Source organism: Chelon labrosus (genome assembly GCF_963514085.1).
Source record: "Chelon labrosus genome assembly, chromosome: 11".
Taxonomy (NCBI): Eukaryota; Metazoa; Chordata; class Actinopteri; order Mugiliformes; family Mugilidae; genus Chelon; species Chelon labrosus.
In genome coordinates this window covers 25,773,007-25,789,242 of record NC_140344.1, presented here as the reverse complement: position 1 = coordinate 25,789,242, position 16,236 = coordinate 25,773,007, and the positions used below count along the sequence as shown (strand labels likewise).

At 42.3% G+C, this 16,236-nt stretch overlaps 1 protein-coding gene across 1 annotated transcript in view; it reads right to left on the bottom strand.

Annotated features, from left to right (window-relative positions):
• hydin (HYDIN axonemal central pair apparatus protein) overlaps positions 1 to 16,236 on the bottom strand; it is a gene marked incomplete at its 5' end in the record, with an annotated part of 75,245 nt that overhangs the window by 8,234 nt on the left and 50,775 nt on the right. The window contains 39 exons of the mRNA XM_084554863.1: positions 5 to 212; positions 364 to 511; positions 641 to 806; positions 996 to 1,122; positions 1,199 to 1,399; positions 1,590 to 1,818; positions 1,916 to 1,998; positions 2,196 to 2,356; positions 2,450 to 2,674; positions 3,733 to 3,875; positions 4,080 to 4,317; positions 5,001 to 5,129; positions 5,273 to 5,468; positions 5,570 to 5,718; positions 5,803 to 6,035; positions 6,218 to 6,491; positions 7,203 to 7,308; positions 7,392 to 7,547; positions 7,746 to 7,828; positions 8,302 to 8,470; positions 8,560 to 8,653; positions 8,730 to 8,823; positions 8,957 to 9,155; positions 9,354 to 9,526; positions 9,624 to 9,783; positions 9,872 to 9,991; positions 10,472 to 10,654; positions 10,738 to 10,976; positions 11,111 to 11,311; positions 11,410 to 11,619; positions 11,701 to 11,719; positions 12,681 to 12,974; positions 13,266 to 13,371; positions 13,597 to 13,654; positions 13,779 to 13,853; positions 14,443 to 14,534; positions 14,653 to 14,746; positions 14,867 to 15,054; positions 15,359 to 15,372. Of these exons, the coding sequence (XP_084410989.1) occupies positions 5 to 212; positions 364 to 511; positions 641 to 806; positions 996 to 1,122; positions 1,199 to 1,399; positions 1,590 to 1,818; positions 1,916 to 1,998; positions 2,196 to 2,356; positions 2,450 to 2,674; positions 3,733 to 3,875; positions 4,080 to 4,317; positions 5,001 to 5,129; positions 5,273 to 5,468; positions 5,570 to 5,718; positions 5,803 to 6,035; positions 6,218 to 6,491; positions 7,203 to 7,308; positions 7,392 to 7,547; positions 7,746 to 7,828; positions 8,302 to 8,470; positions 8,560 to 8,653; positions 8,730 to 8,823; positions 8,957 to 9,155; positions 9,354 to 9,526; positions 9,624 to 9,783; positions 9,872 to 9,991; positions 10,472 to 10,654; positions 10,738 to 10,976; positions 11,111 to 11,311; positions 11,410 to 11,619; positions 11,701 to 11,719; positions 12,681 to 12,974; positions 13,266 to 13,371; positions 13,597 to 13,654; positions 13,779 to 13,853; positions 14,443 to 14,534; positions 14,653 to 14,746; positions 14,867 to 15,054; positions 15,359 to 15,372 (6,037 nt within the window). The remainder of the gene's footprint in view (positions 1 to 4; positions 213 to 363; positions 512 to 640; positions 807 to 995; positions 1,123 to 1,198; positions 1,400 to 1,589; positions 1,819 to 1,915; positions 1,999 to 2,195; positions 2,357 to 2,449; positions 2,675 to 3,732; positions 3,876 to 4,079; positions 4,318 to 5,000; positions 5,130 to 5,272; positions 5,469 to 5,569; positions 5,719 to 5,802; positions 6,036 to 6,217; positions 6,492 to 7,202; positions 7,309 to 7,391; positions 7,548 to 7,745; positions 7,829 to 8,301; positions 8,471 to 8,559; positions 8,654 to 8,729; positions 8,824 to 8,956; positions 9,156 to 9,353; positions 9,527 to 9,623; positions 9,784 to 9,871; positions 9,992 to 10,471; positions 10,655 to 10,737; positions 10,977 to 11,110; positions 11,312 to 11,409; positions 11,620 to 11,700; positions 11,720 to 12,680; positions 12,975 to 13,265; positions 13,372 to 13,596; positions 13,655 to 13,778; positions 13,854 to 14,442; positions 14,535 to 14,652; positions 14,747 to 14,866; positions 15,055 to 15,358; positions 15,373 to 16,236) is intronic.

Here is a 16,236-nt window from a genome sequence, read left to right as displayed (position 1 = left end):
TGACTTTTCCAAAGTCCAGAGTATCCCGGTGGTTGGGGGAGATCTGTTTGAGGCCCCCGTCGGGTTCCTCAACTTGAACCGAAGCGCTCATGGTGAAGCAGTCTGCCTTGGCTGTCAGTACAAGTGGCTCTGACTTTCTTTTCACCTTCAGAACCAGTCGGAAACTCGCATATCCCTCACAGGAAGGCGTGAAGCGCACTGTGACTGGGAACCTGCATAAAAGAGTGGAGAACAGTTGACAGATCCACTGTGACTTTCTTCAAAAAGCTGTGAGGAGGAGGACACTGCTGCATGATAGATTTTTATTATTTGGCATATAAGTCTTTACGTCTGGTTTAATTGTTATGTTGGAGTGTCGTTAACCTGTCTTTCGGTGCCACTGTGCCGGTCATGGGCTGCAAAATGAAGCTTGACTGCTGGTCTTCACTGAGAAGAGACGACTGCAGAACAGAGAAACAGAAGGACTCCTCCTCCCCGTTCACCAGATCAAATGTCTGCTCCACTTTACGACCTGTACCCACACACACACACAATAGTTTGCACTGCATTCATAACAACCACCTGTATTACAGTGGAATCGAGCTTTCAGACATGGATGCACATGCTGTACTTGTGTGTCCATCTGCTGTATATTACACACCGACAAGCAGTTCCCCGAAGTCGAGGTGAGGTCTGTCGAGATAGACGAGAGGTTCTCTGGCGGTGCCCACGCACAGGAAGGGAATAGACAGCGACAGAGTCTCAATCACAAAGCTCCAGAATGACTCCACTGCATCCAGCTGCTCGGCTACATATTCAAAACACACCTGCAGACACAGGCCGGAGAATTACACCGGGCTAACAGCTCAAGAAAAAAGTAACTCTAATGTGGAGTTAAATAAAGAAGGCTGGGACAAGGTGACATGTTGAAAGAGAGTGGAAAAATATTTTATGAGACACAGCTATTCCGATAGAGAGAGAGAGGCTGTTTCAGTGCGTTTAAAGTGAATTCTTACTTCCACTTTCTTTCCAGGTTCGATGGAACCACGTGGGGTGAGACAGCGGAATAGAGCATCACCTGTGTCTTCACACCTCCATTTGAATGAGTAGGGCTTACTAGTTGGGTTCACCACACTGAAACATCTGCACAGGGAACACAAAACATTACAGTTTAAACCGACAGAGGTAAAGAGCTCTAATATCTCTCCCTCTCTCTTACCTTGTTGATGGTGAAGAAATTCCAACAGCACTGAACTCTAACACCCTGGTGTTACGGTCCAGAGGGGTCCTGAACTCAGGGTTGCGGCGGCTCCCACTGATGTAGTCCGAGTCCTCCAAGACAAAGTGGCAGTGAGGCAACAGGCTGCGGCCACTCACCGTGATACATGGGGCCTGATCGCCATGCTGCAAGTTGTGGATGCTGGAAAGTGTTGAGATTATACTTGGTAAGGCATCCCTTCATTTCCCTACAGTCATTCTGTCCTTTATAACACTTTCATGTTCCAGAGAAAGTCTATAAAATTACTTAAAAAGATCCATCACTGTGAAATCTGTTTCTAGTTTACAACAATGATCCATGTTAGGAGTAACTATGTCACATGTTCGCCTACCTGCACAACAGCTTGCCCTCAAACTGGGCCACCTCCAGAGGTGAAAAGCGAACGCTGAAGTTCTGCGTGGCACCCGGTGCTACGGCCCCTACGCCGGGCTCAATGCTGAAAGGAGGCAGCTCAGGGTTCCCCATCAGAACAGACATCACGCTGGCCAGAGCGCTGGAAGGACGGGCACCGGTCAGTGCTCCTGCCAACCTGCTGCCAGGTCGGGAGGTGGAGGTCCCATCTGTTACAGGCGACACAAGTTCACATTTTACGCACAGTACACAAAACTAGGATATATTTCTGTTAATATAACATTTCTGTTGCCCTTCCTTGGTCACGGTTAACGACGTTGCTGGTTGGATCCATGAGAACTTGCCAGGCGAATTCCATTTTCACGCGGCCCTCATTCACTATCTGCAGTCTGCACAAGCAAATACACAGTCACACACAATTAATATAAATTTGTTTAATTAAGGATGTTATGGTAGGTTCTCATGGACTATATGGAGGTACTGTATAGTGTGTAAACGAAGGGTCAAATTTGAGGCCATGTGATCAGTTCTAAATGTCAATAATTGGTATTTATATTAATGTATTGTGTTGCAGAGCCTGACTTACTCGTGGATTCTGGTTTGGTAAAGCATGGTGTCTTTGAAGAGGATGCTCTCGGCGTTGCAGCTCATCTTCACATAGTCACAAACTGCGCTGATACGCAAATCCAACTCCCACTGAGAGCCCTCCACCACGGAGCAGCAGGGCTCAGGATCCGTCTTTATCACCTGCATGCAAACACACACATGAATCAACACTGCACCGTTAAAATCCTTTAGCCACACATCTCTTTATCAGAACAACCAAGGCACCACGTGTACCTTGCTCTTCACTGGCTGCTGGGACGCTTCTGCAGTCTGCTCTGAGGAGCTCAGCCACTGCACCGTCCTCTGTCGGTCGTCCCAGTCAGGCACCTGATCGACGGGCAGCTGGAACTCCACCTGGCAAACCTTACATCTCATTGGCTGGAGGCTGAGAGCCACCGGCTGACTGGAGCTGAAGGTGACAGTCACTTCCTTTGAACAACCAGCATGAAGGTGGCCCACCTGTAAACAAAAGTAAATTATTATTATTCTTTAAATCACAGCCAAATGTTATCTTAAGCAAAAACAAACAAAAAAAAAACAGAATGTCAGGATGGTTTTAAAATATAGATTTTGTACTTTTGGCTTCAGTTATAGGCCACAACTAGATAGACTGTTAATATATTAGATGGATAATTGAACGTCGCTACTCTGACTGTGTCACAACTGGGCTACAATTATAAGAGAGAGTGGTGTATTGAGATCTGAGCGCTCAGACCACATTTGAGTCTGATCACAAGTGGTCGTTCAAGACACATGTAGAGATGCGTACTAATTATGATTGTGTTTAGCCAAGCCATTTGTACACACAGTAATTAGTGAGCAGGCAGCCATATGCTTTACCCAGGGAACAGTTGCAGGTTAGATGCTGTGCTTAAGCTTAAAGCACAGCTGATCCACTCCACATACATCGTGAATTGAAATATTAACCCTTCGGTCCCAAATCCGCTTCTCTGACCACTAGCCCATACTTGCCAGATGATCATACTCTGTGCATCTAGAGCTGTCCACTTGTGATAGGACCAAAGAAACACAAAACAACAACAAACGGAAGCAATACAACCACAAAGAGACACACATTATTATAAATATAAAAAGGACGACCGAAGGGAGACACGCAACACGACTTTAAACCAAAAAGAGACAACAGAAAACGACTGCGATCAAGTCTTTTTGAGATGTGGCCCTTTTTTGAGGTCTGGAGTGATAAACCACAAATATTTATGAATTTTATCTTAGAACACGGAAAGCTGTAAGATTTGCATTCATCTATTAATTAATACTGTACAGTGTAATATGTAAAACCATGGTCCCAGGATGGCCCCAACCTCCATATTGAAAAGAATACACTAGAATAAACTTTATTGCCATTTGCACAGGTACAAGAAAGTACAGGTACATTGGGATGCTTGTGCAAGGTTTCCTGAGTCATTTTAAATAGCAAATCTATAAAATATAAACACTTTGCGAAAGTATATATTAAAAAAAAAAAAGTGAATATCCATCTACGTTTTTTTTACCTGTGGTGAAAAGACGACATGGGCTCCACTAGGAGGCCACTCAAACCTCACGGCCTGGCTGCTGCTGTGGTTGACCATGGTGAAACTCTCTTGATATGGACGATCAACATGGCAGTGACCAAAGTCCAGCACCTCATAATTAACTGTAAAACAGAAATAGGTCCTTTAAGATGAATTCAAGATTTAATTTTACCAACTCACACTTTACAGCATTTCTCACAATCAAGAACCAGCTGCTTATTATTAATATAACTACTTTACACTTTAAACCTTTTCCTCTGCGTTGTTACCACATTACAAGTCTCTCTCTCTCTTACTCTCTGTCATGTGCTTCCTTCTTGACATACCTTCCTCATCGTCTTCCAGATCCATTTCCTCTGTCGACCTGCTGATGTTGTCAAGAGAGACCATTTGCTGGTAGGCCTCTCCCATCACTCGTATCGTGGTATAGCTGTACTGGTTGCCCTCCACCTGCAGTGTAATTTTTGCCTTCACGCTCAGGGGTTTGTCAGAGCAGAAGCTGACCTCGAACTCCGCAAGTTCATTGACACCCAGCCTCAGGACGGCTCTGTGCACCAAGTGATGCTCTGTGGGAGAAGGAAAGATTACACCAAAGTGTCTATACATCATCTATTCAGCATTATAATTATACACAAATAATTTCAGGTTTTCTGGTCAAAAGTGGGCCTACATTTTATTATCTGCAACTACTGGAATTAAAAGCTAAATGGGTGGAGCCCTGTTTGAAATCAAAGTCAAAGCACTAGACTGTCACAGTGTAGTGAATAAGGGTGCTGCACTTAAAAAAGTCAGTCAGGAACAAGAACACGCCACATGTAATCCCAAACCCTAACTCCTCTCTCTCTCTGTTTTGTTTCTATTTGTTCCCCATCCGACGTTTCTACACTACACATCTGACGATTATCTTCCATCTCCACATTTGACCCTTTTCACCCCTTTTACCCTTGGGTCCTTTCAGTTAATAACCCTACTTGAATCAATTGACGTTAATTAGGAAAAGCCTCATGTCTATTCTGCATGCATTGCTGCTAGAGACAAAATGAGCTTTAAATGCGGCAATCCACGTCAACAGGGAACAGTTTAGGACTTAGTGTAGAAAGTTGAACTGGGTCTACAAAGTAGACAATGGGGCAAGGAAATGATAAAAAAAGTAGTCATGGCGTCTTAGCAATAAGAGCAGCACTGGTTCTTTCGAGCAGAATTAGGCAAAATTGAAGAGAATATTGACATTTTATTGTATGACTTTAAGTAAAGACTGTAGACAGTTTTGTTTTACCTGAGCCTTCAAGCTGTGTGGACTGGATGGAGCTGAAAGTGTTACCAGGAGCAGCTTTGAATGTGAACACAGCGTGCTTATCCAGCATGTCAATCTGGACCTGTGTAACAATTCCAAAAAAAAAGCACCTTTACTTACAAAATTCTCCTCAGATTATATAAAAAACAATTATTTGTCTTGAATGAAAATCTACGAAAACATAGCAATGAAAACTGTTGAGCATAGAATTATGTGTCGTCTCACCTGGGCTGGAATATTTCCATCATTTAGGACCACCAGGGGTAGGGTATGTCTGCGCCCGACCAATACCCGTCTGAACTGCAGCATTGGGCTTCCTCCACTGGTCCTCAGAGCCGGACGCACCACACACACACTGGGCAGGGTGCCCTCTCCCGTTAGCTCAAACTCCAGCACCTTGCTCTTTAACGTGGGCGTCATTCTGGATTCAGTAAAAGACAGAAAGGTGGATGGCATTCAGCAAGACAAAAAATAAGATCACAGTAAAGCAATAGCAGCAGAAATTGCCATGCCCTTATTTACCTGCTGGTCCCTTCCATTGTGGCCTCAAACACAGCGCTGTAAAGCTGCATCGTTGGAGGTGTGAACGTGACCACGACAAAAGCATGTGACTGGCTGGGGATGCTCAGCATTGTAGTCGACAAATCGAAAACCTCCACATTTCGGGAAGTCTGTACAAAAAAAAAAAGTTAGATTTTAAATCTTACTTCTATCATATCTGTGTATCTACCAAACAAACCATTTAAACGCCTCACCTTAGCACCAACCTGCCTGATGCCCAAGTTTATCTCACAGGGAATCTTGCCGTTGTTGATGAGTTTGAAGCGGGCCCGAGAGGTTTGTCCCACTACAGCTTTGTTGAAAACAAACTTATTCTCATCCTGGACATAAATGCCTTTAGCACTGCAAAACTGCTCAGAGGAGAGCTGGCTGCTGCTGTGGCACACACGGTGCTCCTCAAAGATGGAGGTTATGTCCAAGGATATGCCTGCAAAAGACAATATCAGTTAAAGGAATAATACTAAAACAGTCATTCATGTAGACAACAGCCCTCTGAATATTCACACAGCCTGTGCTCTCAGTGGTTTCAGAGGAATCATTGCCTACAACATATATGAACTGAGCCATGTGGACTCAAGACCAGTCACATTAGTCTCCTGCAGGTCTGACCTGGTTTGCACACTTCAGCCAGCAGTCGGTAGGGTATGCCGTTAGGGTGGCGTGAGGGGTCGCGGCCACTGATGTCAATGAGCAAAGTCTGGTTCCAGCTGCCCAGCTGTTCGGCTGCACATTCAACCGTCACAACCTGCTGAGATCCTGGCTGCAGGCTCCCAGTGCAGGGAGAAACTGAGAACACCCCCATGGTGAGGCGATTCTTAAAAAAAAAAAGAGGGCACATCAAAGAATGAGAAGAAGGAAGGAGAGGTGATGAGGCTACGGGGAAAAACAGTAACAAAAATTACAAAATTTACCAATAAAAAATCCCAGATAGATTGTTCATGACTTGACATCATTTTTTTCTGTTGTGCAAATGTCACTCACAGTGCACCACAAGCTTTATTTTTTTTAATAGAGCCTTCAAATTTGAACCATTACAACCCAACTAGCATTCAAGCAGCCTGTTTTATTTAATTATTTCTGAAAATTAATCAGATTCAAAGACTTTTTCACAGCAGACATTTTGACTCGACACAGCAGGGAGTGCACAGATGGAGCAAATAACACTAACGAAGGCTCCGCTTCAGCAGTGATTGCAAAATAAATATGGAATTAGTCAACCTCTAAGACAAGTCCCAGAGATGCTTTTTTTTTTTTTGCAGATGCATTAAAATCAAGAAAACTAACATTGTGCTTGATTAACTAAAAATATTGTTTTGTGAATTATCTCTCAATTGTGTTAGTTTGTCTAATTTCAACATAGTTAGCTGACATCGCTAGGCTAGATATGACTAAACATTAGTGACAAAACATGTTGTTTTTGTAATTTGTGTGAACCTTTTAAAGTATCAATGGTGAAATCATGACTGGTTATTTAGTGAACCCTGTGAGAAACTGGTTCGCTGTTTCCCTATAAAGAGACAAGTGTTCAAACACAACACACCTGCATCTATTAACAGATACTGTCAAGTTGTCAGGTCCACCATCAGTCTCTCACCTGTGCATAACTCAAGTCTTTCTGGATGGACTCTCGTCTCGTTTTGTTACTGGCACCAGGCTGCTTCCCCGAAACGCCCTCTCCTGGTACCGTCTTACCTGGACCCCTGAGATCAGAACACAGAGACAAGTATGGTATAGTAAGCTCTGTGTATGTATAAATGTTTCGGTTTGTGTTCTGCCTTCCTACCCCGGCCTCCCTGGCGGCGCAGGGTCTGTGATCATGCGGCAGATGGTGAAAGAAGTATCAAAGACTCCAGTGTTTTCGATGGTGATACTCTGACTTTTCTTGCAGCCGTAGACCAGCGGACCAAAGTTGATGTCGCATGCAGGCGTGATATTGTATCTAGAGAGTGAACACCAAAAAAAGGGAACGTTTGTGCATCAAGCTATTCTCAGAACGGCCTCATATGAATAAAATAAGAAGCAAGGCCAAGTGGCAAGTGTTCAGTGGTGGAAAGCAAAACGCGTACTACATGTGATCAGGTTTCTGTACTACTAATGGAAATGATCTAAAAGATGACAGCATGAATCAAGTCTTAACCTGGAGAAAACCGACTTGACTGAAACCTTGATGGCTAAGATGGCTATGGTTTCTCCTCCAGTCCTGATGTGGGGTTCGATCACCTGCAGAACAGTAGTTCAGTTAGTCAAGAGAAAACTTGAACAATTAAAGAAAAAAAATCTAACTTTGCACAATGTATCTCATATAAACAAGACGAAACAATATCCTTACAGTTCCAGTGTACTGTAGTTGCATTTTGGGCGCACCTTGTGTTTATATAGAGACAAAAGCAATCAACCAGGGATGTTGAAGTCTAGCATGCAGGATGCAATTTAAACTACTACTTGCCCCTGCATATGGTGCAATATATGTACAGTGAACTATGTACAATAATGAAGAGAAATACAAAGCTGGGACATAACACAATGATCCAGTGTAAACTAAGACTGCTTTCACTTAGAAAAAAGGATGTCGTAGATCTTTTATCAGACAAAATCAAGTCAAATTAAACCACATAGTACCAAAAAGGTCCCACAACATGTCTTCTTCATAACTAAGTACATAATAAGATCATAAAGACCACTGTGTCTCATACCTGACAAGGCAGGATAGCCTGTTCACTAACTGAGATTTCCGTGGTGGGTCTGCAGTGGACGTGAACTGATGTCGGCTTGTCGTGGGGCATCAAAGTCCCACTCCTCGGGGACACCGTGAAAATGGATTCTAGATCTGGCTGGGCTGGGTCGGTCTGCTCAAACATAAACCTCGTGGAAAGACAGGGAATAAAACATTAGACAGTGGAAGCAGTGAAATAAAATTCACTTCAGTTCAAACGCTGACAGTTCAAACTCACTTGTAGGCTATTTCATATTTCCCTTGGTTTTTCAGTCTGAGAGACAGTTTGGCTTCTTCGAAGACTCTGATGGTCCCAAAGTCGAGACAGCCATCTGGAACAGACGCATGTGTAAATAGTATATTATATCTCATTATTATTATTATTATTGTAATTATATTTGTTTGTACCTGGTGTGATGTCCAGAGCTATATCATAGGGTTCAGCAGTAACCACTATGTTTTCAGTGTGTACAATTCCTAGAATCTTCTCGACATCAGATACCTGAAATAAAATGCAGATTGTACACCCGTATAAGCACATCAGCACTCCGTGATTGATTCAACGTTAGATCCAGTTCTTATAGTGTTTTATATTATTTCTTAATCACATCATGAGTTGTGTAGTTTTACTGTACCTCCAGACGTAACAACCTCTTAACATGGTGTGGCCTTCTGGCCCTGAAGTGCAAGCTCAAAAGGAAAGAGGAGTTGGGTGAGATGATGCCCTGATCCTGTGTCGCACTGAAGTCTTCACCCAGCTCCTCCACACCCTGCAGTCTCCATGACACCGGCAGCGCCGTCTTATTATGCATCGTCACACTGCGGCTGTCTCTCCTGGCGACAACGGGCAAAGAAAATGGGTGAGAAAGTGAGAAAAACACAAAGAGATGGACTGTTTAGTTTAACCAAGAATTGAATCGCTGTAATTGTTTATTTCCTTGGAGGGAGCTTTGAATGTTTTGTCAAAATCTAAATGCCTGTTCTAGCTATTATCATTCTTCTTCCCAGAATTCGTATTTCATAGTTTGGTACCTGTGCAGCAGAATCCTATCAAAGTGCAAATGCTTGCTTTCCAGCTCCAGCTCTGGCCGAACGCCCCAGCAAGAGAGGTTGATTATCACAACCTCTGGATTGTCCTTGATATGGCATATAATGTTGTCCTTTATTTGGCCCAGTTTTGTTGGATAGGCCCACACGGTCAGCTCCTAGCAGGGCAGAAGAATATTCACACGCACTTGTAACGTTATTACAGTCAGTAATTCAATTAATTATTAATTCAATGAGCAGTTAGGATTGTGGTACCTCATTCTGTCCAGGTTTGAGGGTCATGGTCGGGGGTTCCAGGAGGTAAGTGGTGGCCTGTGTATCATGCTGGAAACTGAACTGGACCTCAGCCTCCAGACCTGAGTTGTTATGAATCATCAACTTCTCTGTGTTGTCTGGATACCTGATTTCCTTGTATCTAAACAGACGCGTGTAAATCTGTGAATACAAAGACCGATAAAACCACATCAAAGCACTGCCCCCGCTGTCATTATTCTGCCTCTCACCTGTCTCTGGTCTTGCTACAGAGCAAAGGTCCAAACTCGAAGTATCCCGATTTGATTACGTAGGCCCTCTGAAGCTCTTCTTTTATTTGTGGCACCTTCTTACTGAGAGCAAAAAGAGTCCTGTGGAAACCATATATGACAACTTCAGGTGCAGTAAGGATCACAGCAACATCTGAGCTGTGGTGACAATTACGGGTATTTAATAATAGCCTGCAAACCAACATCAGCTGAGAAGATTAGATAAGATATAACGTTTGTTTGGTGGACTATGATAAAACAGTTAAGTTACTGCATCATGCAAAGAACCGATTGTGTGAAAACAAGTTCTCCATCTAAGCTTGGTATCTAGGAACAGTATTCTGTCAAAATATTCTCAAAATGCTCCACTTCTAGCTGCTGTTTAGGCTAATGGCTCTAGAAATGGATGCCAACTTTGATGAGCATGTCAACACTTTTCTCAACTCAGATCTTCTCTAACAGGACTGCTACAACTGGACAATGAGAGACTAATGTTCTGAGACTTTAGTAAGAAAATGAAACCTATGAAAATGAGGGACATGTCCCCTGTATCTCCAGTTGAACCAAACAATGCAGACTGACATGTAATCGTTGCAGATGGAAGGATAGGTGCAAATTCCTCTGCAGATGAGCTGGTAGTGTCTCTGGCTCCCCACTAGTTCAAAGTTGAAGGTCTGTTCGAACTTCCCTGGCGACTCCGAATAGAACCAGATCTTCAGAAACACCTCACCGTTGGCTGGTACAATCCAGCGAAAGGTTGTCAGGCTACACACAGACACACAATTAGTAAAACAACCACAACAACCAATGAAGTGCGCTTTAAGCTGCGTGTGTGTGTGTTCTCTTGCCTCTGGCAGCGTTTATGCTCTAGGTTTCCTTGGTGCTGGTTTTGGTCTGTTTTGTCAGGGTTGGGTGAAGTACGTACAAGTGAACCAGAGGTGTCAGAGACTTTCGTTTTTGTCATGGCGGAAGGTCGTCTCTTGCTTTTCTGACTCTCTCTGCCCTTTTTATCTTTCTCCTTTGACAATGCGCTCTCCTTAACGCTGCCCCTGTTGCGACTCTTGGAGGGTGTCGCTGCTGCCTCTTCCTTTGTGCAACAAACACAATACTTTCACATCCGAGTTTTTGACATCAATTTGCTTTTTTTTTTAATTGTTATAATTTGGTATCTTAAACCAGTGTGAAGAGCTAGATACTAATTATTTTGGTGTGTGAAATTACCTTTATTACTGATGCTAGTACATCTTCTTCTGCATCTTTTTTGTCTTCTTCCTGCTCGTCCAGCCCTGAAGGAACCAGGAATGTAAAACAGGTCTCTTGAACGGTAGCTTGCTCTCTGTGTTTGGGGAAGGGAACGATGGAGAAGGTGGTGGGAGGAGGGATTTGTGGTCCGCTGGGTCCCAGACCCAAATCATCCAACACCTAAGGAGACCAAAGAGGGGTCAGAAATCGATAAGGAAGTTAAACTGTTAAACTGATTTAATTAAACTACGATAAAGTCTGGTGGTTGTTAGCCGTACCTCGTCCAGTGGAGGCAGGGTGCTGCCTTTAAGAAGCTCTGTGGCACTAACACAGTCTTTCGCCGGTGCATTAAGCACAATGTGAGGGATGATGTCCGGCGGAGACACCTTGTGTTCAGCCGTCTCCACTTCAGCTGGTGCTGCTATCTGACTCGGCACTGGAGACATGTTCTTGTTATTGACTTTCTTGCTCTTCTTGCCAACAGGGGACTGTGTACATGGATAGGAAGAAGATAGCTGGGTTCAAGCAGTGGTAAAGCTTTGTCTACGTTGGTTAAATAGCAAGTTCACCGCCAAGAAAAGTAGAAATCTGTTGGGTTTGGAAGAAAGGTAAGGGAGTTCAAATGTTCATTTAATTGTCTGTTGTTTAAGCAATGTGCAGGCAACGGTTTAGAAACGAATAAGGAATGACAGCATAGTTTACCCATTTCCAAGCAGTCTTTGAAGACACCTTTTGGGATTTTCAAACATATTTCTATTCATCCAAGTTAGGAATATACTGTGAACAATCCCTTTACGTTTTCTGTGTGTGTGTGTCAGCTTCAGAATCTGTTGTTTCCCCTGGAATCAGCTGGTAAGAGTCTCCGCTTCTGGGAACTCCGGTATGGAGGTCTAGATGCCACCCAAAATCCACTGCTTGCTTGTGTTGCAAACTAACTGCATTTTCATCAGTGGAAATGGCATCTTTTAATAACTTAGCTACAGCTTTAAAAGCATTTTTTCAAAGTCTTTGCACTAGTTGCATAGTTTCTTGTCACCCAGATTTGTGTTATTCTATTTGTGCTGTTTTTCATCGAATGTTTTAGAAACAGTTTGCGATGCCAGGAGTCAACACACCTAAGTCCCACACTTTGAATGCTGGCTAGCTTACTGATGTCTTCTAGGCGCCTCCCCTTGGAGGTTTAGCTGGCACTATCAGTGAGGAGGAAACCCCCAGAATTTTCTGAAATGACATATCTCGACTAGCACTGGGACGCTTTGGAATTCCTTTTAAAGAACTAGAGGAGAAGGACATCTAGAATATCATGCTTAGTCTGTTGTCATCATGAACCAACACCAGATGTGTGGATGGAATTGGACGTATGTATTTATGGATAGTCGAGCGTTATTTCAGACATCTTTACTTTTTGGGCACAGATCCAGCCGGCACCAGGTTGCACTGCACATTATGCAACCTGCTTCGTTTAGCAATAACAGCTAGGCATAGCAGGACAACGCAGGCTTCTCTGTGTATTGATTCGGTTGACTATAAACACCAAAAACACTGATACCTGATACATAAAAAGAGAAAATACAACAGACCCACCTGTTTATCTGTAAGAACCTCATCTGGCACTGGTGGGACTTCTTCACTGGGGAATGGGACCAGCAGGCTGCCCTGGGCCCGGTCCCAGTGCTGCAGGATGTGCTCCACTTGGACCTGGCTTTGCTCGTACTCAATAAACCGAGACTGGAGCTCATCCACACTGGACTGGGGATGGGAACAGATGTGGATCAGAAAAATAGACAGGCAGGAGATTACAGCTACACAGTATTTATAGCATATATATGGCTTAGACTCAGTGCTGTGTGGGTAGCATTTCACATTATGTAGTTATTATTATAACTTCAAAAAGCAACTGTGTATGTGTGTCATTGTTATGCTGCAGCTCTATTTGACATTTTAAATTTATCAAAGGTAAATATGAATGCGGCTGTGATATATTGTCAAAGATGAATTCCCTCTAGATGTCAAATCCCACTGTTGTACTTATTGTAAAATTCATAGACATTGATAAGAACTTTATTATTACATGTCTTATCACACTATTTTTTGTGAAACCAGGGCCTGATGGATGACACTATCTTAATAATACAATGCTTCTAGAAATGTACTCACCATTTCTGTCCCCAGCTTGTCTGTAGGAGACTCGGCGTACGGTTTCTTTGCTTCTTCTTTCTTCTTATGGGAATGATCGGCTTCTTTAGTTTGAGGCAATAAATTAGCAAGGAGGAGTCATTTCTGATCATTTTACCTTGTAAACTGCATGGGCAGCTAAGTATGCTGTCAGTTGTGATCATCAGAATGACGCTGATTAATTAGTGTACTGTGTTTGTTTTTCAGGATACTATAACTAGCACATCGAAAGCCCTGTAAACAACAATTAGGTAATTCTAGATTAAAGGAACGCTTGTATTTGCTGTCACCTCCATTTAAATTCTGCAGCTCTCTTGCGTCCTCCGGTGACTCCTTGGAGTTGGACATCTGACGACCATCGGATGAAAAAGAAATTAAAAAAGGTCAAAATCACTGGCTTGCAAATATAGTGCTATTGTGAATCTGGTTTTGATGATTAGGTTCAATCCTTGAGTCCCAAGTGTGTGCAGACCTCTTTTCCAGCTGTTGGGCCCTTCTTCTCGGCTTTTTCTTCCCCCGGCTTCTTCATCTCTGCAGTTTCTGCAGTCTGAGATCCAAACACGCGTCATGTCAGGTATAAAAGTCCTTTACTTACTGTATGTCATGAGATAATGTACAATATGTAGATCCAGATATATCTGATTCCTACTATATCTATCTATCTATCTACCTATCTATCATCTAACCATCTATCTGCAGATGGATAGATAGATGGTTAGATGATTGATAGAAAGATGCTCACAATTATTTTTTCCCGAACATCTGTTTGTTCCCAATTAAAAACACAAGTCATACGTGCAGTTATTTAGTAAGTACCCTAAAACTAAAAAGGGAACTGTGTAGTTTGCACATTTTCTTTTCTTCACTGGAATGATAACCTTTCTCACTTCACTGATGACAAGCTAATTTAAAGAAGTGCTTCAGGACTCATTACTCCATCTTCCCCCAAACGTCATTTGTTGCCCAGTGATGCTCATAGTGTGTCCCATAGTATCAGAATTAATTAAAAAGCCTTGTAGCATAAATTCTCCTGTTACTCAGAAAAGCCAGATTGTTATTTAGGCAGTTTAATTTATAAGAAATACGGTATAACATGAAGTGGTAACTGTCTGTGCTGATTGTATCACTAAACCTACCAGTTTGTCTGGGGGCTGAGGAGACTCTGTGTTTGATACTTTGGTTTCCTCTGTCTGCTTTGGTGAACCGTTAGAGTCTTTGCCATGGTGAACTGTAGTAGCAAAGAGAAACTAATCAGATTAAAGTTTATACACTTTTTTATATTTAGTGTATATGATTCACATTTTCCCAGATGATATGATAATAATAAGTTGTTGTGTTATGTGTACCTTCGTTTAAATTGTATTGTTCTCTTGCATCCACTTGCAACTCTTTAGAGTTCTCAGAGGGAGACACCCTCCTCCCGTCCAATGTTTCCGTTAACTGGAAATGAAACACATGAATTAGGGAGACTGTATGTGTCTGTGAAAGAGAGTTTGCAAATATTCTGAGTCACATAAGATTTAGTTTGGAGGACTGCTGAGATGGGATTTGTGTACAGACCTGCTTTCCATCCAGCAAGCTCTTCTTCCTTGACACTTCTTTAGTGTCCTTCTTTCCTCCCTTTTTAGTCTTCTTCTTCAACTCTTCTTCTCGCAGCTTCTTCATCTCCTCCTGGTGCCTCTTCTCTTCCTGCACTTTCGCCATCTGCTCAAGCTCCCTTACAAACACAGACAACAGTACACAAACAGCTTTGGTTTAATAGTTGGAAATATTCCCACTGTTTGTCGGAAACTGTGCCTGATAAGGATCTAAACAGACACTTTATTCAAAGTTGCCTTATGGAGAATTTATGGACGGTGTATGCATATAATACAATATAATGTGGTGCTTAACAGATATACTGTAAATGTTTATTAATGTATCTGATAACTCCTTCTTTGGGTATCCACAACTGGGAAAACAATACAATTTATAACATAAATTAATAATAAATTAAACATCCTGCATCCAACATCCTGCTTGGCGTATTGTCCCAGGAACTCAAAGTGTCACCCATCAACCTTGAACTGTACACAACATGGAAAAACTGTCAAGTCAAGGAACGATCTTATCATGCTGCTATATATAATCAAATCTGATATGTATTTCATCATATTTTTATTATCTTATATTGTTAAATCCTCCATAAGAACTGTGCAGCATTTAATGTTTAATTTCATTTAATCAGTCCCATTTCTTTCAGCCTTACTGTTTCTTTTGTCTCTGTATCATTTACAGTTATTATAAAAGTGTAGGTAGATTTGAGTCCAGCAGTCAAGACAGAATATGCTTCATACAGTTAGTTACTACAATACAGTGTATGTAAGTGATTTAAGAAAGAGATTATTAAGAAATTATGCCAAATATCTTTGGCATAATTTAAATTTTTAGATGCAAATAAAATCATAGCTAGTCCATAAAATTCCTTCATTTATTTATTTTCTGTCACCACTTGTCCCCTAGAGGGTCGCCGGGGGGACAAGAGGCTGGTTCCACCCTGGGCAGGTCTCCAGTCTATCTCAGGACTAACACAGAGAGACAGACAACCATTCACAGTCACACATACGGCCAATTTAGAATCACCAATGAACCTAACCAGCATGTCTTTGGACGGTGGGACGGTGGTGCAAACTCCACACATATAGAATTGTTTGAAAATACAGAAACAGACTAGTGAAATAAACATAATAAAACCATATCTTCATGGAACGGCATGCACATTTACAAAGTGAAAGAGATTTGCTCTCAAACAAAGAACAACTGAACTCAAAGTCACTTGTGATGACAATGCCAGTGATCAGCAAACGTCCTCATAAACATGTAGCCTTTAACAGGCGCAAACAAGCAGCTGACTTCAAGTTTGGAGAGTTAACAGAGTTTGGTGACATGGA